The sequence below is a fragment of the Hydra vulgaris genome, chromosome 02 (genome assembly GCF_038396675.1).
Source record: "Hydra vulgaris chromosome 02, alternate assembly HydraT2T_AEP".
NCBI classification, from domain to species: domain Eukaryota; kingdom Metazoa; phylum Cnidaria; class Hydrozoa; order Anthoathecata; family Hydridae; genus Hydra; species Hydra vulgaris.
The window spans coordinates 39,650,988-39,675,983 of NC_088921.1; the positions used below are offsets into that span (position 1 = coordinate 39,650,988).

The 24,996-nt window shown below is 27.7% G+C and overlaps 4 protein-coding genes across 4 annotated transcripts; 3 read left to right on the plus strand and 1 right to left on the minus strand.

The window, feature by feature from the left end:
- The first annotated feature begins 335 nt into the window (after window positions 1-335).
- On the plus strand, window positions 336-1,163 carry LOC136076059 (protein FAM200B-like). Its single transcript, XM_065789524.1, has 3 exons — window positions 336-481; window positions 630-872; window positions 986-1,163. Exons 1-3 carry the CDS (start codon window positions 336-338, stop codon window positions 1,161-1,163), a joined length of 567 nt encoding a protein of 188 aa, XP_065645596.1.
- A 3,930-nt stretch (window positions 1,164-5,093) lies between these two features.
- On the minus strand, window positions 5,094-15,688 carry LOC100212863 (vacuolar protein sorting-associated protein 8 homolog). The gene is made up of 7 exons (XM_065790846.1): window positions 15,201-15,688; window positions 12,776-14,757; window positions 12,409-12,564; window positions 6,983-7,395; window positions 6,535-6,733; window positions 6,233-6,382; window positions 5,094-6,148 (listed from the first exon to the last, which is right to left on the minus strand). Exons 1-7 carry the CDS (start codon window positions 15,667-15,669, stop codon window positions 5,396-5,398), a joined length of 4,122 nt encoding a protein of 1,373 aa, XP_065646918.1. The 5' UTR covers window positions 15,670-15,688; the 3' UTR covers window positions 5,094-5,395.
- A 3,236-nt stretch (window positions 15,689-18,924) lies between these two features.
- LOC105843570 (WD repeat domain phosphoinositide-interacting protein 4) lies at window positions 18,925-20,118 on the plus strand. The gene has a single exon (XM_065790848.1). The coding sequence runs from the start codon at window positions 18,973-18,975 to the stop codon at window positions 19,999-20,001; it is 1,029 nt and encodes a 342-aa protein (XP_065646920.1). The 5' UTR covers window positions 18,925-18,972; the 3' UTR covers window positions 20,002-20,118.
- A 148-nt stretch (window positions 20,119-20,266) lies between these two features.
- On the plus strand, window positions 20,267-21,439 carry LOC136071643 (uncharacterized). Its single transcript, XM_065790847.1, has one exon. The coding sequence runs from the start codon at window positions 20,355-20,357 to the stop codon at window positions 21,417-21,419; it is 1,065 nt and encodes a 354-aa protein (XP_065646919.1). The 5' UTR covers window positions 20,267-20,354; the 3' UTR covers window positions 21,420-21,439.
- Window positions 21,440-24,996: the final 3,557 nt, after the last annotated feature.

The following is a 24,996-nucleotide window of genomic DNA, read 5'->3' on the forward strand; positions in this document are numbered from 1 at the left end:
TTATCCCATCCTCTATGAAAAACTCAAAACGAGATTGGATTATAACTTATAACCCGAAAAGCGAAATCTCGTTTTGAGTTTTTTATAAGGGGATGGAATAATTCAGGTTTATATCAGGTGGGAATAATCTACTACAGTCCACAGATATGAATTCAATTCAAAACTAGTTGTATTTTGTAGGCATATTTACAATAACAAATTCAAGGAAGAATTTTTGTTCACTTCTTTCTATGAAACAATAACCTGATATTATGGAAATTTAAAAACTGTTTTTCAATGACAATAAGTTACAATAGAAATATTTATTTGGAATTACTATTAATGGAGCTCCAGCCATGGTAGATTGTAAGTCTGGATTGCAGGCTAGGGTGAAAGAGATTGCTCCAAATTTAGTTGGTGTACACTATTTTATTCATAGAAATGCTTTGGCAATTAAAACTTTACCAGTAAATTTGAAAATTGTATTTAATCAATTTGTCAAGTTGGTTAATCATATAAAATCTTCTGTTCTTTTCAACTTTTTATAAAACTTTGCTCTGACCTAGATGCTGAACACAATAAGCTATTGTTTTATACTTCAATGCGATGGTTATCTGTTGAACACATTAAGTTATTGTTTTTTGCTTCAGTGCAATGGCTGGAAATTTTTTCGGAAGATTTTTCAAGCTTAGAAATGAAGAGAAAGAATTTTTATGTCAAATGAAAAGTGGACTGATAGAATATTTTGAACTTAAAAATTTTGAAGTAACAACTGCTTATCTTGGGGACATTGTAGGTTATTTTAATAAGTTAAACTTGCAACTTCAAGGCAAAAATGCTATTATCATTACACACTTGGATAAACAGAAGACATTTATTGAGAAGCTCAAGCTGTATAAGATTAGAATTAATAATGGAAATTTGATCATGTTTCAAAATTTAAATAGCATAATTGGAAATAACATGCTTACCGAAATTATAAAGACAAAAATAGTTTGTAACCTAGATTAAATTTGATTAATGAATTTGCTAACTATTTTCCTGATATGAACCTTTTAAGTAGTGAAGTTATTATATCACCATTTTCCTGTGATGTGAAAAATGTGAAAGAGGAGGCACAAGAAGAATTTTTAAAGCTAAAGAATGGTACTGCGGCTAAGGATTACTTCAAAGAAGACCATTAAATAACTTCTGGTTGAAAATGAGGAATTTTCATTAATTGACGTTAAAGCCCTTATTCCTTTTTCAACATCTTATTTATGTGAAGCCGGGTTTTCAGCCATGGTGTCTTTTAAAACTAAAAGAAGAAATAGACTTGATATCGATGCAGATATTAGATGAGCTCTATCAAAAACTAAACACAATTTTCAGATATTAATTGCTGGTAAGCAGTATCAGAATTCACATTGACTTATTTTTGTATAATACATTAATTATAAGATAAAGTATTTTTGTGTCATTGATAGTCTAGTTTATTCAAAAATACTTTATATAAAATATTATCCTAATGAATAAAAATTACATTAAAATGTTCACCTTTTAAAAGCAAAGGTATCCGTGAAGATTTTATGATATATAATTTGGGGAACGGGTTAGAAAAGGATGGGAACCACTGGTCTAAATGGAAGGTAATTGACAAAATTTTGTTAGTTTGAATTAAATTCAGTTATTTCGGTGACGCAAAAAATAGTCCCAAAAAGTAAAATATTAAAAAAGATTTTTATATAATTTTATTGATTAGAGATCGTCCATAAAGTGCGTACGCTTGGATGGGGGAGAGAAGGTCTGCAAATAGGGTATATGAGATGGGGGCAGGGGTCAATTAATAAAGTAAGGTGACACTAAATTAAAAAAAATATCATAAAATATTAAGTAGGTAGGTTAAAAGCGTAGGTACTTTTAGGGAGGTAGAGGGTACTCAAAAAAGCAAAATGTGGAGGTGGGGGAGAGGGGGGGGGAAGGAAAGGGCCGAAATTAAAGCGTACGTACTTTTTGGATGACCCTTGACAGCGGATCAAACCAATCAAACAACTTTATTATTTTTTAGAAATTTTATTTTTTTATTTTTTTATTTTTGTTTTTTGCATGCGATAGAAACTACAAAAACAAACATTATTTAACAAAAATAAAAAAATTTAAATAAATTTTATTTGAAAATATGAAAACTAAAACAAACAAAAAAAAGTTTCATATTAAAATCGAGCTTTTAGCAATTATTCTGTTAAAACCAATCAATATAATCAATATAAAACAGCCAATAAATATAAAACAGCCAATCAACATAATCAATATAAAATATATTTAATAACTTTAAGATTTTATTAATTTTATAAAATTAGTTTTTTCCAATTAAAAATCACTTTGGCAAACATTTATAGTTGAAAACCCATATGTTAAGGCTAATGCTAGTCTGATTTTGCTTGAAATAACGCCTCAATTATAGTCGTAGTATGATATGTTACATTATACAAGTGAGAACACTATGAGTCTTATTTTTATGAATTTCCAAATTACTGCTCGACGAATATGCCGCATTTTACTTCAATGCATGTCAAGGTTTTATGCTTTTTTGAAAAAACCAGTCAAACATTCCTTTTACTATTAATGGTACTTTATTAAGAACGTGCCATCAATAGTAGATGTAAGTAAAAACTTTTTTATTGATTCAAACCAATAAGGAAATGAGTAAACAAAATGAGTAAAAATTGTTTCAAGCCAAACCCTATCGGTTTGAAACAAATATATTTACTCATTTCCCTATTGGTTTGAAGCAATTCTCTCAACTCAAGCCATACTCAAGCAAAACTCAACTCAAACAAAATTTAAACCCTATTAGTTAAAGCAATTATATCTACTTGCTTCCAAAAAATTTAGGCACATTTGAATTACTCTTTCATTGACCACGATTTACTTGAATTTACTTTGAGTCTTGAAATCAAACATAACATTTTCAGTTAATCTTTTTTTAAAGCATAGACGTTGAATGTTAATTCATGGTTTAGCATAAAAAACGTTTTAATACTATAAAATATACTAATTTTTTAAGACGTCAATAATTATTAGAAATGTTTCTTACTTCCCAGCTAGTAAGAAATAATTGGACCAATGTTGGCCCAATGCATTGACTTACATCGTCATTATGCATTGGGTCAAACAGAAGTGATCATTAACGCAAGGTCCGACCAATCCTCATTGGACAATACTAAAAACAACGTTTAGCTAATGTTATAATGATATGTTTATCCAAGGTCTAAAATATGTTAATCCAATATCCGACTTAATCAACATCAAAATAAAAACTTAATCAACATCAAAATAAAGTAATCACTTGGGTGATTACTTTATTGACCTGTTGATTATAAAAATTGAGAAAAAGTCTTTGGTTAAAGTGTTTTTTAATATTTCATTTGAACTATATTTTTTTTTAAAATAATTATAGAAATTGATTGCCGATAGAATATTGGAGATTTTTTTGACGTGATCGCTCACTTCCTCGTTCGGGATCATTTCTATCTCCTTTACGGTCACAAGACTGTCTTAGTCAAATCTTTAAAAGTTGTTTAGCACATGAAGTGGTTACGTCGCTTAATAACTTCTTCTTTTTGACAAAAACTAAGAAAATTTTTTTTTTAAATGCCTTGTCTAAAAATGGTAAAACTGATATGATTACATCTCTATACTAATTACTTTGTATTAATATAGGTATAATGGCTTGAAATGAAATAAAGCCCGTCACGTAGAAGGGTCTAAACGTTAGTGGGACTAGATACAACAAACTTTTTTTAAAATTGTACCTCGGGCCACTGTTTGAAAATTAGGTTTAACTCCATGATAAATAGACTACCAAAACAGACATAAATTTACTTATCCGTATCAGATAGTTACAGAAACAGTTCTGAACATTAAGTAGCGCAATTTAATTGCAACACTTATATAGATTCCAAAAATGACTAATAGTTCTGAGCAATATTGACGAATAAGTCAACGATTCAAAATGGTAATCCCAAAACAACCGGAAAAAAAAAACGCTCAGCACCAACCGAAATTCGACATCAAAGAAATTCTTTTTCAGAGAAACACACGCATGGCCTTATATACAAGACTTAATAGCCTCATGAAAAACGTCATCTATTAATAAACCCGGGTTACGAGGAAAGTTATTGTATTTGGTACTGAAGTAACCAACAATATAATATAAAAAACCTATAGAAAAGCTCTAGGACTTTTAAAACAATATAAGATACCACCACCGAAGCTTTACTTTAGGCCATCAAAAACCGTTTTCTGATTAAAGATTCCCTTGGCAACTATCTCTGAAAACCAAAATAGGATTAAAAAGTAAAAATTTTTATTACAAATTACTTCACTAAGAGGCATAACTTAGAACTTTGTAGTTTTTAAATAAAGTGGGATAACTTTTTATTTTTTACTTTGATTTTAGAAACTGAGATTTATGTGAAGATTACCTTTAACCATAATCTTTCAATAGTTCATCACAACATATTCAAAACTCTAGGTAGATTTCAACTTCTGAGATCAACTCGTATAGAATACTCTAGCATTAGGTTTTAGATGAGATTAATTTGTATGAATTTTCTTATTATTATGTATTCTATCTATATTATATTACACCGTGTAAATTATTTTTGGGTGTTAGTTGTTGGGTGCGGCTACCCTCATTATGAACCCGGAGTTTCACTGAATTTTTTTTCAAGAAAATCAAGATAAATATTTCCTTGGTATTCTAAACAGCCTCATTTTTCAAAAACAAGTTCACTATACAATTTTACGGTACGGTCCTGATAGGTGATAAGTAATATTTCAAAATATTGCACTATTAAATTAGTCTGTAGACAAAAAAAAAAAGTCGCTTATGTTTAGACATTACCCAAATAATAGTAAATGGGTGGAAGAATGTAAATACATTAAAATACAAAATACTTTAAAAATTTTTTTAAAATACTTTTGGACTTAATAAGTAGCGGTAATACACTACAGTAGTTATTATAATTGCTTTTATTGAAACAATACAATAGTTATTGTATTTTGATTTCATTAAAACAATATAATAGTTGAGGGATTTTATTGTATTGTTAAAACATAAAACAATAAAATAGTTACTGTAATTGTTTTTCATCCCATCAATACAATACCGAAAAAAAACATTACAATACAATATTATTGTATTATATTATATATTGTATTATCTCTTTTCCCGTCTTCAATGTAACCCTAGTTATTTCATCTCCCCTTATCTTCCTCCTTGTGTCCCATCTATCCCTAGTTATTTCATCTCCCCTTCACAATTACTAGCTTAATACAGACACGTATTTTGAATTTATTTAGAAAGATTTCATTTATTAAACAAATTAAAAGTAATTTAAAAACAATTATAAAAAAAGATAGAAAAAACTTATTAAAAAGGAGGTGATAACTTCAGCGAAAACGTATCGTTTTTAGAGACGGTTGCCGTATTTCTTAACGATTGACCGATAAAACTCTTATTATAAGGCATGTTTGAACTTAAGTTGCGATTTGATTGGTTAATAATTTTATTCAAAATAGAAAACGTAGATTCATTTGACTGACTGTTTAAAATATTTAAAGCATCAATTTGCTGCTGACTCAAGTGAACCTGCTCGGTTTTGTTTTTGCCTTGAGGCTTTTTTGGTGACAAATTTTTAGGATATTCCGGATGGCAGTGATTTCTCGATCTTGCAATGCTTCCTTTATTACACTGAACACACACTAATTCCTGATCAAAACCGACTGACCCTTGCAAACAAGAGTTGTGGTACACATGACCACAGCGAAATAAGATCGCTTTAAAACCAGATAAATAGTCTTTATTTAACTCACGTGCACACAGTATACATATATATTGTGAAGGCCTGATTCCCCGAGATAAAATTTTTTTTTCTTGTTCATATTGGCTATAAAGATCTTTACCCAGCAAACTATTAGTTGTTTCTAGAAGTGTCAATTCATAGTTATAAGTATCTAACATTCCGAGAATAAATTCTTTTATTTCGCCGAATTTTCCTGCATTATATGCAGGATCTCTCATAATTTTCTGAAGAATTGCTGGAAGAGATATGTAAGCCATCATGTTAGTCAACACGTCTTTTGTTAACTCTTTGAACACAAGAAAATGAGCTGAGCTGGTGTTCTATAAAAAAAATTTATAAAATTGAAAATTCTTTTACCATAATTAAAAAAAAGAAAAAAAAAGAAAAAGTGCAACATGTCTTACACCAATATGACGCTGAGGCGCCATCACTGTCTCTAATAGAGGAAACCATAACGCTTCACGTTGATCACTGTCAAGTTTTCCAGAATTTCTTTCACACAAGCTTATAGAATCTTTTAAAGCTAAATCTACATCAACTAGTGCATTTTTTACCTTAAAAAAGAAACAATCTTTTTTAAGATACAATATTGAAGATCAAAAGGCGTTATTTTTTATGATATTTACAACTTTCCTAATTTAAGTTAAAATAAAACGTTAAAGTATATTTATTAGTCCATACTATTACTAGGCCTTTAAACACTAACCTTGTCTTCCATATTCTCCTCTCGATAGCAAGTGTCTAATATTTGAACTTTAGAGAATAAGTCATCGCATAGCACCTTAAAGGCACCATGAACATCACCAAGTCGCTCTAACAAATATGATGCTGCATTTACTAGTTTTTCTTGTTGAACAATAGTTAAAACTTCTTGGAGATCATAGTTTTCTGCGCTTTGCAAATATCTAAAAACTTATAAATCCAATTAACTGTGTTTGCAAATATCTCAAAACTTATAAATCCAACGATCTGTGTTTACAATTTACTAAAAATTTATAAATCCAATGAACCGTATTTTTTCAAAACATTTTGTTATTTTATTTATCTAAAATAGTTGTTTTTAACATAAATACTACTATAAAAATAAGAAAAAACACTTTTTAAAAGTAAAAGTTCAGTGTACATAAATATTTAAAAAACAAAGTAGGTATTACCTATACACACATTGCGGTTCATACTGACACATCAATGATATAAACTTCACATGAATGCTTGATTTAACATCTATACTATTTTTTTTGTTTGATTTTAAATCAGGTTTATCTTGAAACACCCCTTTAAGAAACATATACTGAATTTCAGGACGATTGTTTAGGTTTGTTGCTACTTTGTTGAATGAGGAAGGAAAATGAGCAATAATGAGACGTGCAAACTTTATGCTGTTAATCTCCACTAGTTTGTCCATAGAATCAAGTACTGCTACAGAAAATTCTTCTTTTTCAAAGTCAGTAAAAGAATCGTTGGACAGCATCTCATCTATGTAAAAAAATGCTAAGTTTTGTCTTGCTGGATCACGCAAATAACAAAATAACACGTTTTGGTACTGTTTCTTTTTGCTATAGATAATCTAGTTAATATAATGTAACAGAAAACAGTGAGAAAAAAAAAACATTAAAATATTAAATATGAAAAAGAGTGAAAGTACAAAGTGAAATGATTAATTAATTATTTATGTAACTTCAAAATTATTTATAAAATCATAAGGTCTAATTATTAAAAAATACTATATATAAATTATAAATAAAACTGTATATACTTTTTATGTAATTAAATTTTACAAAATATTCTTCTACTCTAGCACTCTACCATACTTACAATTTCACAAAGCACTCTTGTTCATACAACGCACATGCTTTTGTTCACAAAAGGAACAAACTTTTGTTCATAAAAGGAACACACTTTTGTTCACAAAAGGTACACGCTTTTGTTCACAAAAGGAACACACTTTGGTTCACAAAAGGTACACGCTTTTGTTCACAAAAGGTACACACTTTTGTTCACAAAAGGAACACACTTTTGTTCACAAAAGGTACACACCTTTGTTCACAAAAGGTACATGCTTTTGTTCACGATAGATACACACTTTTGTTTACAGAAAGTACATGCTTTTGAGTCATAGGATTAAGGGCAGCAACAACATTTAAAAAAATGAATAAATAAAAAAAAAATGATATTAAATTAGCTTTTGAAAGTATAATAATTCAATGGTTCTTGGGTAGACAGGTAGTAAGGTTTCAAGAGCACTGTACTAGCTTTAAAAAAACTTATTACTTTAGGTATTGAAAGCCAATTTTAAAAAACTGTTGTTTTTCCACCCTTCCTAATATATGCAGTTTGCGCCAAACGAATAGTACATACAATAACTTAGTAATAAAAAACGAATAGTACATACAATAACTTAGTAATAAAAAACGAATAGTACATACAATAACTTAGTAATAAAAAACGCATAGTACATACAACAACTTAGTAATACAAACGAATAGTACATACAATAACTTAGTAATAAAAAACGAATAGTACATACAATAACTTAGTAATAAAAAACGAATAGTACATACAATAACTTAGTAATACAAACGAATAGTACATACAATAACTTAGTAATACAAACGAATAGTACATACAATAACTTAGTAATAAAAAACAAATAGCACATACAATAACTTAGTAATACAAACGAATAGTACATACAATAACTTAGTAATAAAAATAGGTGTACGAAAGTAATAAATTTAAATAATTAATACATATTTAACACAGGTAAATTAATACAATTAATTAAACAAATTAATACATATTTAATACAAGTAAATTAATACAATTAATTAATACAAATTAATACATATTTAACACAATTTAACACAAGAAATAAAATACAAATAAAGGACAATATTGCTTTTGTTTTTGTTTAAAACATGTATAAAAAATAAAAAAAAATGAATAAAATTAAAAATACATTATGTGCCAAACCAATAACACGCACACCATTTCAGCAGGTTTTAGAGATTACTAAGACGTAGAAACGAATCTATTTGTCACTCTTCTTACCTTTCTTCATAATAATCTGAATGCAACACTTAGGCATGGAGGAAATGAGCATTTGAAGCAAAGATTGGAGATTTTGTTTCATTCCATCTGGATGGCCATTTTCAGTTCCATGAGGTTACTGTCTTGTTTTCCATTTGCGTACACATGACAAGACAAGTAACCCTAAGATGTTTTCAATTGGATTCAAGTTGGGTGACAGCACTGGATGATCAAACAACTGGATAACATATTCTGTTACAAATTTCATTTTGGTCTTTGCTGTATGTATCTGATGCCAATGCGTTATCTTGAATAAAGACAAACGCATGTTTTGTGTTTATGCAAGATAACGCATGCCCATATGGCATTAAGTAATAAAAGAGTGTAATAATATAGTCTTCAGCTGTTTGTTTCCCTTCTAAGAACTTCAATTTAGATAATCCAGCCTTGGAAAATGCACCCCAAACCATGATGCCACCACCACCATTTTGTCTGGACAAGAAAGTCTAGGGCTCTTTTCGTAAGTCATGCCAATAATATTAATATCCGTCTGGACCATCAAGATTAAATTTCTTTTCATAAGAACAAATAATTAAGCCTTAATCAGGTAGACAAGACATATATTTGTTCATATACGCCATAGGTTTCTTCATGATATGTTTCTGCATCACTGGCATTGACATATACTTCTAATACCTCAGATGTTTGGCTTTATGTAACCTACTTTGTATTGTACGTAATGACAAATCAATATCCAGCTGGGCGTGTATCAATCGGGCACTACAGAGAGTGTTTGAAGCCACTTCTAGTATGTTATGTTTGTCACGCTTGGTTAATTTTGAAGCATATTGGTTGGATTTTGTTTTCAAATATGTAACAGAATCCTTCAAAATCTTTCGATACTACAGACATTAATACATGGGCAGCCTTGAATGCCTTGATCATAGTGATTTCTTCAGCATTTAACTTAGTTCCATATGATGACCATATGATTAGTTAACATATGATGACCATTTGGTCTACATTAATATATGTGTCACTTACCTAGCATTAGCAATTCGTCTGTTACAGTCAAATGCTAAATGACTGACATGTGCTATCCGCTAGTCACCAGAAAATATCATTGCTTTAACATATTTTGACATCGGAAAATATTTGGCGCCAAAAACGATGTTTCTTATTACTTCTCTGATTATGAATACTTTTAAATCTTTTAATGTTTAAAATAGTATAAAATGAATAAAATATATAATATTTATAGTGTGTGTTATTTGTTTGGTGCAGACTGTATATATATATATATATATATATATATATATATATATATATATATATATATATATATATATATATATATATATATATATATATATATATATATATATATATGTATATATATATATATATATATATATATATATATATATATATATATATATATATATATATATATATATATATATATATATATATATATATATAGTAAAAAACTAAATAATTATAACACTCGATTTATTTAAAACATTACTCAGAGTAATGTTTTAAATGGAGGGCTGAAAAACAACCATTTTTAAAAATTGCCTTTCAATACCTCTAAATGTATTATTTATAATAAAATAACACTGGAAATAAAAAAGTTTTGAATAAAAAAAAAATTGTAAAAAAAAAGCTCTTCTAAAGTGGTACCAACAACCTGGTACTCAAAAGAAACAAAATTATATAAAAATTTCGAAATTAATAATTTTTCATACAAAAATTTTTCTTATGGATTTTATTACATTAAAAAAATTGGTTTTATATCTAAAAGTGGAAAAAGGTGCATTTTTACTAGTTTTTATAAACTTTTCTTGCACTTGACCAGAATTTTTCATCAAGTAACTAGTCCTCAAATTTGATTTTCATTTGTTATGTCATCAATATATCTGACAACAAATAATGTTTACATAACCATATTTGTATGCAAATAAAAATGTTTAAATCCTTTAATTTTTCTCCTCATCAATATAGTAGTGTAGTCTTGTGGACAAAATAGTTGTCTAATTTTGAGGCGTGGCTAACAGGGTTCTGGGTTCAATTCCTCCTCCGAGTGCTCCTTTTTTTAATTTAAATATTTTTTTATTGATTATGATAAAAAAATATGTTGGCATTATATTGCACTTTATATATGGCCAATAATGTAAACCAGTATTTGCTATCAAAATGTTGTCATTTTGTATTGGCGCAATATTCTGAACAATATTTAGCCAACATTGAGATTGTACAACAATATTGGTGCAATATTGTACCAATATTGCACCAATGTTGCTTGCTACTAGAGAACTTAATCACAACTTTTCCTCCTATTTCTTGTAGTCTGAACACTGTTTAATAATAATATTGTGACATAATAACAATGCTTTATAACAATATTTTGTAATGACTAAGAAGTAGAAAATAAAATATAGCAAAAATATTTGCTAAAAAATATAATCTTTGAAAATGGAAAATAAATTTATTAACTTAAATTTAATAGTTCAGTAAACTAAAGATTGACAGGTCTGTTTCAAAATGAATCTTGTGCAGAGCTGTAAATCGCTCATTTACTGAACTATTAAATTTAAATTAAAAAGTTTTCCCTTTTTAGTACAAAAAAGATTATATTTTTTAGCAAATGATTTTGTTATATTTTTATTTTTAATATGTTTTTACACCTATTATTTTCGACTTTTATATAATTTCCCATTTTTTGAGTACCAGACCTAATTTTGGAAAACCTTTTTTTCAAAATATTAGGGATCCTGTAAATTTCTTGGGGGCAACTCTAAAAATTTTTTTTACAAAAAATTGTACATTTTTTTTTTTTTGGTTTTTAGGCTTTTGTTAAAAACTTTGCATCTAATTATCTCATTTCAACATATTCATTGTATAGGCTGGTTTGGCACTAAGTCATCCATATGTTTAAGCAACTATAAATTTTATTTCTGTAATCCATCTTAAATCTCTTCTTCATGTAATCTTTCTTCAGTTTCTAAAAAATTTTGAAACTGGAGAAAAATGAAGAGTGTGTTTCTGATGTTGTTACAAGACCAACTTAGAATGAAGCAATGTATGTTATTTCTCGAATTCAAATTTTTTTCCCTCATAAAATTCATATAAAACAGATTGTACTGTACTTAATAGATGCATACATAGATATATGTGTATATATATACATATACATACATACATACATACATACATACATACATACATACATAAATATATATATATATATACATATATATACATATATATATATATATATATATATATATATATATACATATATATATATACATATATATACCTGTATATATATATACACATATATGTATGTATGTATGTATGTATGTATGTATGTATGCATGTATGCATGTATGCATGTATGTATATATATATATATATATATATATATATATATATATATATATATATATATATATATATATATATATATATATATATATATATATATATACATGAATATAAATTTGTTTATTTTAAAAGTATTTTATAATAAAAAAAACTTCACCTCACAAACACGATAAAATTTTGCTGACACAGCCAAAGCCAATACATACTCATCATCATACTGATTAAGTCCACCTGCAGAAAAAAGTTCAATTAATGCTTGTTCTCTTTCATCATGTTCCTTTTCATTGTGTACATCTGTCAAAAATTCCAATACCTTAATTTTAAAAAAGTTTAGGGTTGAGAGTTTCATAAATAATAAACTTGAAAAAAAAAGTAAAATAAAAAAAATTAATTAAAAAAATGAGTAGCCTTGACTGCAGAAATCAACTGAAAAAAAAGAAGCCACAAAACTGCACAAACACAATCCTTGTTTTATTATTATTTAATATATTTTTAATTAAAAAATTATTTACAAAAAAAATAACCTGTGTAAACAGCTTTTTACTGACGCGAATTGAGTTTTCTTGTTTTGCCATTTGTCGAGCAATAAATGTAAATAAACACCCTAATTGAAACGGAGAGAAAACTTTATCTTTAAGCATTACCTCAAGTAAAATATCAATAATTTTTTGACGCTTTGATAACAAACTGGCAGCAACATTTAGATTGTTACTTTCAAATTCTTTTTCTTCAAATGCAATGAACAAAACATTTAAAAATTCTCGAGTATCAAATAGCAAAAGAGTTCTAATATAAGGGTAGATTTCAGAATTTTCAGATCTTAGTTCGGATTTCTTTTTGGTGAGCAAATTGAAAATCTTTTCTTTGACTTCATTGACAATGCTGTCATCAATTTTGCCAATAGGATATTGATTGCCTGCTAAGCAACAATTCAAGTAAACTAAAATTTTATTGCCTAAACTGATATACATTTCAGAATTACTGCCATTTTGTAAATACTCTTGAACTAATTTTATAAGTTTCTCAAAAGGGGTATGATAATCTTTTAAACCCTTATTATAAACATTTATTAGAAGGTCATATAAATTATAATTCCAACATAACTTTACTAGATAATCAATATCAACACTAGCTAAATCCAAATGAACAAGACACTTTTCAAGCTTTTCTAATTTACCAGATTTTTCATAATGCTCAATTAAATCACGTATAACAATAGCAGTAAGATAAGTTAATTTATTATCCAATATATAAGGTTCTAGTCCTTCAAGAAATTCATCTCTTGCTATTTCATCATCAACAAACCGCTCATATATATCATTAAATAAAATCTCAAGATTTCCTGTAAGCAAACAGCTTTCTATTGTGATTGGTATTAAACTTCGAAAATAAATAGAAAGAGAATTACCATCGCTTGTTTTAGGACAGTTTACTGTCATTGCCATATCAAGATACAAAAGAAGAATACTTACAATTTCATCTCCAACAACTTTTTTTCTATCTTCAATGCTGCCGGTTAGACCAATAACAGCCTTTCCTTTACCTTCAAAAAATAAATGTGCAAGCTGGAGAGCTTCAATATAATCATTTTGCTTAATGAAAAAATCTAAACGATCTCTCCAAAAGCGTATAGTCAAACAATGAATCGATTTTGATCCAAGTAGAATTAATTGGCTGTTAAAAACTTGAGCTGATTGGTAACATGCATAACTACTAGCAGCTTTTAATGCCAGACTAACATTACCACCAGTTGCTAATGATTTAAAGTAACTGCTTCCATAAACTAAGTTTACGCTGCTTATATCTAAACACTCCAACTCTTCTTGAGTATTTAAATCAATTGTCCGTATACACTCAAATTTATCAATGGTTACAATAATTTTAGAATTTAAACAAAACATAGCTACAAGGGTATGATTTAATTTTATACTATATAATTCTTCAAAGCAAATTAATTCGTCTACTTTGAATATTCTGAAGGCTATAATTGTTTGGTTACGACCAAACATCAAAACAGGATATACATTTCTTTGTTCATCTTCTAATTCTGAAATTATAAAACTCCAAATTAATAAAGGTAGACATTCACTTGGTCCAGTTAGTTTTTTTGTGTATATTGCAGCTGGTGTTGGTTTCAAATTTACAACAATCAGTTTAGTTAAAGTTGCCATTGCCAAAAGTGAAGAGTTGTTGAAGTGATCTTTAAAGTTTGATTTTATATGCAGTGGAAGTATGGTACATACTTCACCTTTACTTCCTGAAAAGAAACAGGTGGATTCAGCAGTTCTAATTAACAATCGTTTAAAGCTAAGACTATAAACAGACCCACTGCTGTCACTAAATAATGCAAGAGTTGGGTCATCAGTGAAATGTATGTGAAGAACAGCATACCCAACTGGATGGGCATCTTTTATAATACGCAAGCAATTTCCTGTTAATAAATCCCACATTGTAATTTCGCCACGAGCATATCCACATAACAAGCGTGTGCATTCAACGTTAATTCCTAATGAGATATAAATAAATCATAATTACCATTTTTGCTGATGACAACGACAACCATTATTATAATCATCATCAAAATATTGAATACTTATTGTATACAATATGTATACAATATTTTAGTGATTCAAAACATTATTTAGCATTATTTTGAAACAAATAAACATTTTGCAACATAAAAAATATATATCAATGCTAATTTTTTTATAAAAATATTATTAATATTATTGTAATTATTATTAATTATTATTACTACTTATATTATTAATTAATATATTATCATTAGACATAATATTATTAAATAATAATAATATAAATAAAAATAATATTATTATTAAAAAATATAAAGAGTGAAAATTAGTATTAGCATAGTTAAAATAGCATTAAAATAAACTACCAAAAAATGCAAATAATATTATTATTAATAAAAAAAGTTATATTAAATACCAAGCGATGTTACAGCACCATAATTCAAACCATCAGCATTACTACCTAACACATACTTCATAGCTTGATCAGATGGATCAAACACTAATACCAGCCCATGTGACATTCCAACAGCAATAATATTTGAAACTGCTATTGATGATGGAAGACCAGCATCTCTTCGATCACACGCATCTGTCATTTGTGAAGAAATTTTTTTTAACATTACATGACGCAAAATTGACCCATGAATTCTTGGTTTTTTATTTTTTGATATATCATTAATATTTAATTTTGGAAGTGGCAAAGTTATACTAGCTAAGCTGTATGTCCCATCATCTATTTTACTATTAGCCTCTGAAATTCCAATGCTTATATCAGAATTAAAGTCATTAAAATTAAACAGGTTATCATCCTCATTTAAAATACTTTCAAGTGTTGGAAGATTACTTTCTTGAATCGGAAAATCAAAAAGATGATTTTCATCCATTATATATTACTTTATCTGAAATTTAAAATATTCAAATATAAATATATGAACTGATGGCACTATTATTAATCCTTACCTGATAGCACTACTATTAATCCTTACTGATACGCTATTATTAATCCTTACCTAATAGCACTATTATTAATCCTTACTGATAGCACTATTATTAATCCTTACTGATGGCACCATTATTAATCCATTTAATAAAATAAAAAAATAATATTTATATTAATTTTCAATTTTAGTATTTGATAAAAATTATTAACAGTTGTTAATAAAAATTTTTATACATAACATCAGACATGCATGCGAGTTGCTGTAACTTTTCAATAAATTTTTTAATGTTTTCATTTATATATACATGTTTGAATTTCCAAATGTTTTCATTTACATATACATGTTTTCGTTACTGACAAATGTTATCAGAACAATTTGTTTATCAATTTATGCAGGACCAAAGACAGACATAAATAGTTTAAAAGAATTATTGTAGAAGCACTCACAGCTCTAAAAAAAAACTGATTCCTATTGTTGGGAGAGGAAGAGAAGCAAGATGAAAAAAGAAGGATTATATATTTTATTTGTTATTCATTACTTTAAAAAATCTTTTTGTACAATATTTCTTTAATATTTAATTGGTATAACTCCGTTGAAATTATGCTTATAATATCTTTATGCTTAAACTATTCTTATAATATCTTTGCTGAATAAAATGTTATCACATTTGAACAATGTACAAAATGGGTAGATAAAAAGTTTTTTGACACAGTGTGTGTATATATATATATATATATATATATATATATATATATATATATATATATATATATATATATATATATATATGTATATATATATGTATATATATATATATATATATATATATATATATATATATATATATATATATATATATATATATATATATATATATGTAAATAACTTTTATCTAAAACCAAAAGATTAATGTCCAGACTTAAGTTTATAAAAAATCTTTGTAATTTTATTTTAAAAAAGCAATTATTTAAAAAAAGTAATAATACCCCTAATAATATTCTATTAATTTTATTTTAATAAAAAATTTGATATATTTTATAAATAATCTCTATAAACTGTTATTTTATATTAAGCTTTTTGTGGATAAAGAGGGCTGTGTAATGGGCATTACTTTTAAATCTTGCAAAGCGAGGGGCAGGGGGGGGGGAGGATCAAGAAATTAGAAATCTACTGGAAAAAAGTTCCATTCTGTCACAGACCAGACTGGTTATGTCTAGTCATAACATGCCTGGTTATTCAGGTATAAAAAACAAATCTTATGCACATAAATTTAAATGCAATAAAGGCCAAATATTTAAAGACAAATATATATATATATATATATATATATATATATATATATATATATATATATATATACATATGTATATATATATATATACATATATATATATATATATATATATATATATATATATATATATATATATATATATATATATATCAAATGATATATATATATATATATATATCAAATGATATATATATATATATATATATATATATATATATATATATATATATATATATATATATATATATATATATATATATATAAGTGTGTGTGTGTGTGTGTGTGTTTATGTGAATACATATATATAGTTTAAAATACATACAATATGTATTTTTGTTTGAATGAATAAAAAAGATGATATTTTTTCAAGTAAGGGGAAATTTGGAGAATTTGGGGGCAATGTAACTCTAATAGATTGTAGACATATTGCATTTACTAGTTTAAGCACTGAATATAAGTTCTTATAGGCTCCCTTAATTATTTGACACTTTTTGAACAAAATAAAAGTTTATTAAATTTTTATACTGTAACTTACCTCATTATTTTAATGCCAGTAAATAAATACATTTTTATTACAATACAATTTTTTTTTATTATACAAAATTCAAAATTATGTTATTACAAGTGGAGCCGTAATCAATTTTTGTGGTTTAAAAATAACAATTATAGTAAAAACAACTTTTAAAATAGCACAATAGAGCAATACGAATATGTTTATTATATAGTTTTAATATAATAAACTTTTTTTGTTGTTGTTGCCGTTTTATCCATCACCTGATCCAATGTGATTCCAATGACCAAATTTAATTTAGTTAGATTTAAACATTAACTTTGTGAAAAAGTTAAACATGCTATTTGCTTTTCGAGATGTAAACTGATTGTGTAAACTGATGTGTAAACTGATTGTGACTAAATTACAATAAATTACATTTTGTATAAAACTCCTCACATGAGCAAGAACTCCCGCAAATAGTTGGTCCAAAACAAAGGCTGCTTTGGGTTGTTTTTGAGACTATTTGTAGCTTTCATTTTGCTAAACCAACAATATCTTCGGATATAAGCAATTATTGACATTATCATAGGACATAAAAACTTAGAAATAAAATTTTTGAATTTTTAACGCGATTCCCTGATTTAGGGGGTTCCATCATGCTCCGATTCTTATCTCGTTTATTTCTCTTTCTAAATATTCTCAATGGAGGAGGGAGTTAAAATTAGACGATCTTTTATTTCAACAAAACTACCATGTAAACATAACAATTTCTATACACATGCACATTGTATATGTATATATATATATATATATATATATATATATATATATATATATATATATATATATATATATATATATATATACATATATATATATATATATATATATATATATATATATATATATATATATATATATATATATATATATATATATATATATATATATATATATATACATAAACAATATATATATATATATGTATAAACAATATTTATGTATGACATGTAGTTACAATCCATTTGTATTAACTTAATTTTATTTTATATATTTAGTAACGCTTTTTATTTTCATTTCATCTGTGATATAAGTTTTTATATAAACTTTTGTTTAAATATATTTTAATAAAAGCATGTATCACTTAATTGTCTGGTAATGTTTAAGGCTTGTAGTTTGCTGATAATGTATAATATTATCTTTATGCTCAAAAAAATCTGCTTGACTAAAATATAACAGTATATTTTGTAATATTCTTGAAAGTTTCTCTGACAGGTTTTGTTTTAATATTGTAATAATATATACTATATAACGTTTTTGTCTATGTCTCGGTTCTCTGTGCTTTTTTCCAGGAAATAAAAAACAAAATTTAAACCACAATGATATTAAGAAAAAAACAATTTTATTTTACTGTATAAAGATTTGATTATAATTATTTATGTCATAGATATGAAAAAATATGAGTAATAATGAAATTCTACACTTGAGTATTAACTCTGATGGGAGTTGTTTTATTGTTGGAACAGACACTGGGTTTCGATGCTATAATATTGATCCATTGTGGCCATTGTTACACCAAGATCTTATAGATTGTGGTGGAGTGACAATAGCTCGAATGTTAAAACGAACAAATTTAATAGCCATTGTTGGAAATGGAAGACATATGAAATATCCAAAGAACAAAGTATATATTTGGGATGCTGTCCAGAAAATAAATGTTTTTGAATATATATTTAGTACTCCTGTTTTAAATGTTAAACTGCGAAATGATATGATCCTGGTTACATTGCATAATAAAGTCTATGCATATAGTTTTCCTAACTCATCAGATATGCTGTTTTGTTACAACACCCGAGATAATCCAACTGGAATATGTGAAGTATCAAATTCCTTAGAAAATCAATGGTGTGTTGTCCCCGGAACAAACTGTGGTAGTATTAGACTTGTTAATTTAAATGTAAAGCAGATTGGTGTTTCCTCAACACCATGCATAATTAATGCTCACCAACACAAAATAGCATGTGTAGCAATAAATCAGCATGGAACACTTGTAGCGACTGCTTCAGAAACAGGCACACTTATTAGAGTATTTGACATAAAATCTAAAATACAAACAATTGAGTTACGAAGAGGCACTGATCCTGCAACTCTTTATTGCATCAGTTTTAGTTCTGACTCCTCTTACTTATGTGCATCAAGTGATAAAGGAACTGTTCATATATTTGCTCTAAAAGATCCTACAAAAAACAAAAGGTCGACATTCTCAAAAGTGGGGTTATTTGGAAATTATACCGAGTCACAATGGGGACTCGCTAATTTCTCTGTTCAAGCTGAGTGCCCTTGCTTGTGTTTATTCGGCACTGGGACAAGTGTTATAGCAATAAGCTATAATGGTTCTTTTCATCGTTATGTGTTTACCAAGGAAGGTAACTGTAATCGAGAGTCTTATGATTTGTTTTTAGAACTTGGTGAAGATAGAGACTTGTAGTTTTTTAGATAGAGACTTGTAGTTTTCTGATATTGTTTGTCTGTAAATACTTATTTTAATTTTGGTTACAATAAATAAAGGTTTTTAATTTTTTTGAAATATTAAAAATAAATATTTTATTTATGTTTTTGTAAAAAAAAATCTTTATATTTATGTTATTGCTGTTTTTGTTACTTTTTTTGTTATTTTTATGATTACTATTATTATAATATAATGTTATCTTTAAATCTTAATTAAATTTAAAATATATTTTTAGAAAGGTTAGTGAAATTTTTCCTTTTTAAATAGACTTTTCTATATTTTCATCAATTTATTGCTGTTTTTTTTTTCTTGTTGTTCCGTAGATTTTACTGATGAGTAGATTTAAAAAAATAAAAAAGAAACTTCATCGTTATATTTCTAGTGGCCGTATTAAGGCGATAAACAAGCTTTTCAGAGATAACTGTGATGTCGCAGAGCATCTTCGATCAGAAATTAATTTTCCATACAAAAAAAATAAGTGGTATTTACATAAATATTGCGCTAAAGGTGAATCTTCCATGGTTCGTGTTTTATATAATGCTGGTGCTGATTTGAGTGTTTGCAATAAAGATGGCAGCAACTCTTTGCACATTGCATTAAACTATGCCATTGACAATTTTGATCGAGATTTTTTCTATGATATTGTATTTGAGTTATATAATAATGCAAGTGGAGAATTGCGTTCAAAGAAGAATAGGTACGGCGAAACAGCCAATGATTTGTTTGAAGAGATTGTTGATTTGCTTATCAGTAAACAAAGTCGTACTTTAATAGAATCTGATGACGAAGATGTTGAAGATCGTGACTGGAATGGAAAATTATTCTTTGAATTAGGTGAAGAGAATTTTGTAAATGAAGCATACACTGACCTGGAATATGCAGATACTTATCAAAAGGAGAACGCAGAAAGTTTTTCAGAATGGGGTGATCGCATAAGAAAGGAGTACAACGTAAAAAATAAAAATGAAAAAGTAAAAACTTTACCGAGTGTAAAAAGAAAAAAAGTTGAATCGTCTAACCTTACTTTTGTATTGAAAAAAAAGTTAAATATATTAAATCTACGCGAAACATACGAAGAAAAATGTAATTGTGTATTTGAAAAAGTAGACAACAGTAAACTTGATTTTAAAACAGTTCCATGGCCTATCAGAAATTCAGAATTGGCGTATCATAATTTTAATTCACACGCAGACGAAATGATAGAAAATTTAACATACGGTTTAACACCCGAAGATAAAACAAAGTATTTAAAAAAGCAACAAATTCGATGGCATCCTGACAGGTTCTTACAAAAGTGTGGCCATAGACTTAATGTCATTGATAAAGACAATATACTTAAATGCGTTCAACACTTGTCTCAAAGAATTAATGCACTTGTCAATTGTTCGAAACATTAAAGAAATTTGTTTGTTATAAATATTGTTTTGTTTTGATTTAAAGTATTTTATCCTCGTAAACCATTTTATACAGCGGCAGAACTTTTTTTTTTTTACATAAGTTGTCGCTGTTAGTATGTTAAAGTAATCTTTAACAAAATGAACCTTGTTCTATTTGTTTACAAAAAAAGGGTTTCAAACCTTAAATCTTTATCAAACAAATTTAAATAAAAAGAGATTCCGTTATAAAATATTAGGAATTAGAAAACATATATTTAGAAAACATTGACTATTGATTATATAAACAACAAAAATAAAAATCATAAGAGTTTTATTTAAAGTTTTACAAAAAGCATAAGAGCAGTTTAATACAACTGTTTTATTCGCTTATACAAAGTTATTTAAGTTATATTTATATTACCTGGAGAAATACAGAATATATTATTTATATATTATTTATATATTATTATTTATATTAACTGGAGAAATACAGAAAAATTCATCTAATAATCTCTTAGTGTTTGGGTATTATGACCATATAAAATTTGTTATTCCCTTACTTACGGGGAATAAAAAAACTTAGTTCGACACTTCAATACGACGCAAAAAAATTTTAAAACGTGAGGTTTTTATCTATAATGTCGTTTAGCACAATTATACTTTAATTATGGATCACCCACAAAAATAGATCAGCCTCGCTTTCCTTTGTAAATTTTGAGTGTATTCAAATTAAATTAATTTGAATACACTCAAAATGTTTTTATTATTAATTAGAGAATGAAAAGACACAATTATAATGCGGTAATAGTTATCGTTACCGCTCAAAAAAAGAAAAATACCGCAAAAATATTACGAACTGTCAAAAAATGACAGCTCAAACGACATTGTTATTGCTTTGCTAAGAGCGAAATTTTTAATTTCGTGTTATTTTGCTTAAGGGACTGTTCAAATAATACGTGACAGTCTTAGGTAGATGGTGGGGTGGGGGGGTGGGGACAAGGGTATTGGAAAGTGTCACCAAATATCACATGGGGGAGGGGGTGGTTTGCTACAATGTGACGTGATAAATAACGTCTTAAATTAACTGCGTAATTTGTTAAAATTGCAAACTTGGAGATATTTATTTATAATAAGGAAATTTTCAAGGTAAATGATATGCAATGACTTCACAAGTGGCTAACATTTATTGTTTAGCAGAGTCATAACAAATGAAAATAAAAAATAAAAGAGATTAATATAAACTTACGCTATAAGAAAATTATATGATATGAAAAAACAATTCATTGTGTCAAGACTTATTTCAAAAAGCGTGACCTTGATAGAATGTTTGTGACCACTAATGCTCCTGGCAGAAGTGCCTTACACAAGGTAGAGAGAAGAATGGCTCCGCTAAGCCAGGAATTATACTTCCATTTGATCATTTTAGATGCCATCTTAATTCAAGAAGAGAAACAACATACAAAGTTATGGAGAAGACAAATTTTGCCAAAGCAGGTGAAGTTCTTGCACAAATTTGGTCTAGCACAGTCATTGATGGATTTGAAACTAAAGCTGAGTACATAACACTAAACAGTGAAAAATGTATACAGTTAAAACATTTTGGAGCAGAGTGGGATCAGATTTGTTAGTCCTTGGCCTTGTCTTAAGGCCAAAAATTAAGGCCTTGAAAATTTTGGCCTTGGCCTTGAAATTTTTGGCCTTGAGCTTGATTTTTTTGGCCTTGGCCTTTATGATAAAATACATAAAATTAATACAAAAAATAAAGTTTTTATTCTTTATTTTACGTAACTACTCTATTAACGTAAGGTAAAAATTTAAGTCTTTGGTCTTGAAAATGTTTGCGTAGGCGTTGGCCTCAAAATTTTATTCTTAGCCTTGGTCTCGTAACATGTGGCCTTGGCCTTGCTACTTTTGGCCTTGTTAACATATCTGAGTGGGATGCTAAACATGTCAGAGGAAAGTCAATACTTCCTTGTTAAATGTAATGATCAAAACTGCCGTGGTCATCGTTGCAGCTCACTGTTTCATCTTAATCCAACCGACAGTTGAAGAGAAGACGGTCTTGAATGCAATAATACAAAGAACAATCCAATGGATTGCTATACGACTACTCATGTCCAAGGATTCAAAATTCCTTACCAAAAATACCAAGTGCAGTTTATATTTTGCCACAACCAAATCAATGAAACAACACAAAACAGTTTGCTCAAGTATTGAATATTGGAATGAAATTCAAAAAATTAGACCTCAACGCCTAGTTGCTCAACATCTATCTGAACTCATGTGTTTCTTTTTAAATTTGGACAAAGAAACAATTGAGTGGTATGATCAGGACAGTTTTGATACCTCTGACCTCAAATGGCCTTCAAAAATTATTAAAGATCATGGAATTCCAATACTTGAAGGTCAAAGTCCGATTTGGGAACAAATTTAGGTTTTAGACAGATATTCATTAATTGTATTTTAAAAAAATAAATAAGCTACTACAATTAAAACAAACACTTTTAAAAAGTTTATTTTGTCTTTGTCTCGTCAGACAGGGAAGGGAGGGTTGGTTTGGTTTGTCAAAATGTCACATAGGGGAGGGGTTTTATAAAAACGGCAAAAAAAGTATCACATATTATTTAAACAGCCCTTAAACCATTTGTTATAAATGGCAATAAATGTCAGAAATCAAAGTTAAAAGTCTGTAAAACCTAATATAATGATCTAATTTTACGTTAATAACTTTCATTCATTTAAGTATCTTTTTCTCATGAGAGGTAAACATAAGTCACTTAAAATAAAACACGAAAAAACTAATTTTCATGTTGTTATTTGGTTCCAGAAAGCAAAAAAAGCCTTCAGAGCGGAGTAACTTTTTGGACAGGCTGTCTGAAACAGTTAAAATTACGATAGATAGAGCCATGTATAAACCGTCAGAATGATTTGTAGGAATTTCCGATGAGGGCTGGCAAACCTCTAAAACATTTTGTGGATATTTGTCAAACTGTCTTGTCAAATGGCTTGACAAAAAAAAAATATTTAAAAGACCCGGCATAATTTTTGTTGATGGTCATAAAAACTATGTAAACATCGAGACCGCCAAATGTTGCAAGCTAAAAGGTTTAATTCTCATCCCTCTCCTACCAAACACAACCAGAACCTTTCAGCCACTGGATCTTGCATTAAAACAAATTTGTTACTAAGTTTTAAGAATTCGGACCCACAAGCAAGAGTGAGAAAACAAAGGTTATAGAAGTTACAGAAGTCGTGCCCAATGTTCTAATTAAAATATTTTGCGGTAAACTGCAGTTGCTAGAGTAAGAAATACCCTCACAACAATTCGGTATGAACAAAGGTGAGGGACTTCTGTATACTCAGCCAATGGAGTTCAAAAAAATTTATATCAGGAAAGAATGTGATGATAAATCGACACAGTGTGACATAATAATTTAGAAAAAATGTTTAGAAACAGCCGAATCAAATTTAAAACCGGAAAGTCTTGATTCAATAATGAATTGCTTTGTTTGGCTTAGAGAAACACCAAATGGAAATTCACTAAAACGTAAATCTGAACATGTTCCATCTGTGGCAACAAGAAAAACTGTTTGGAATG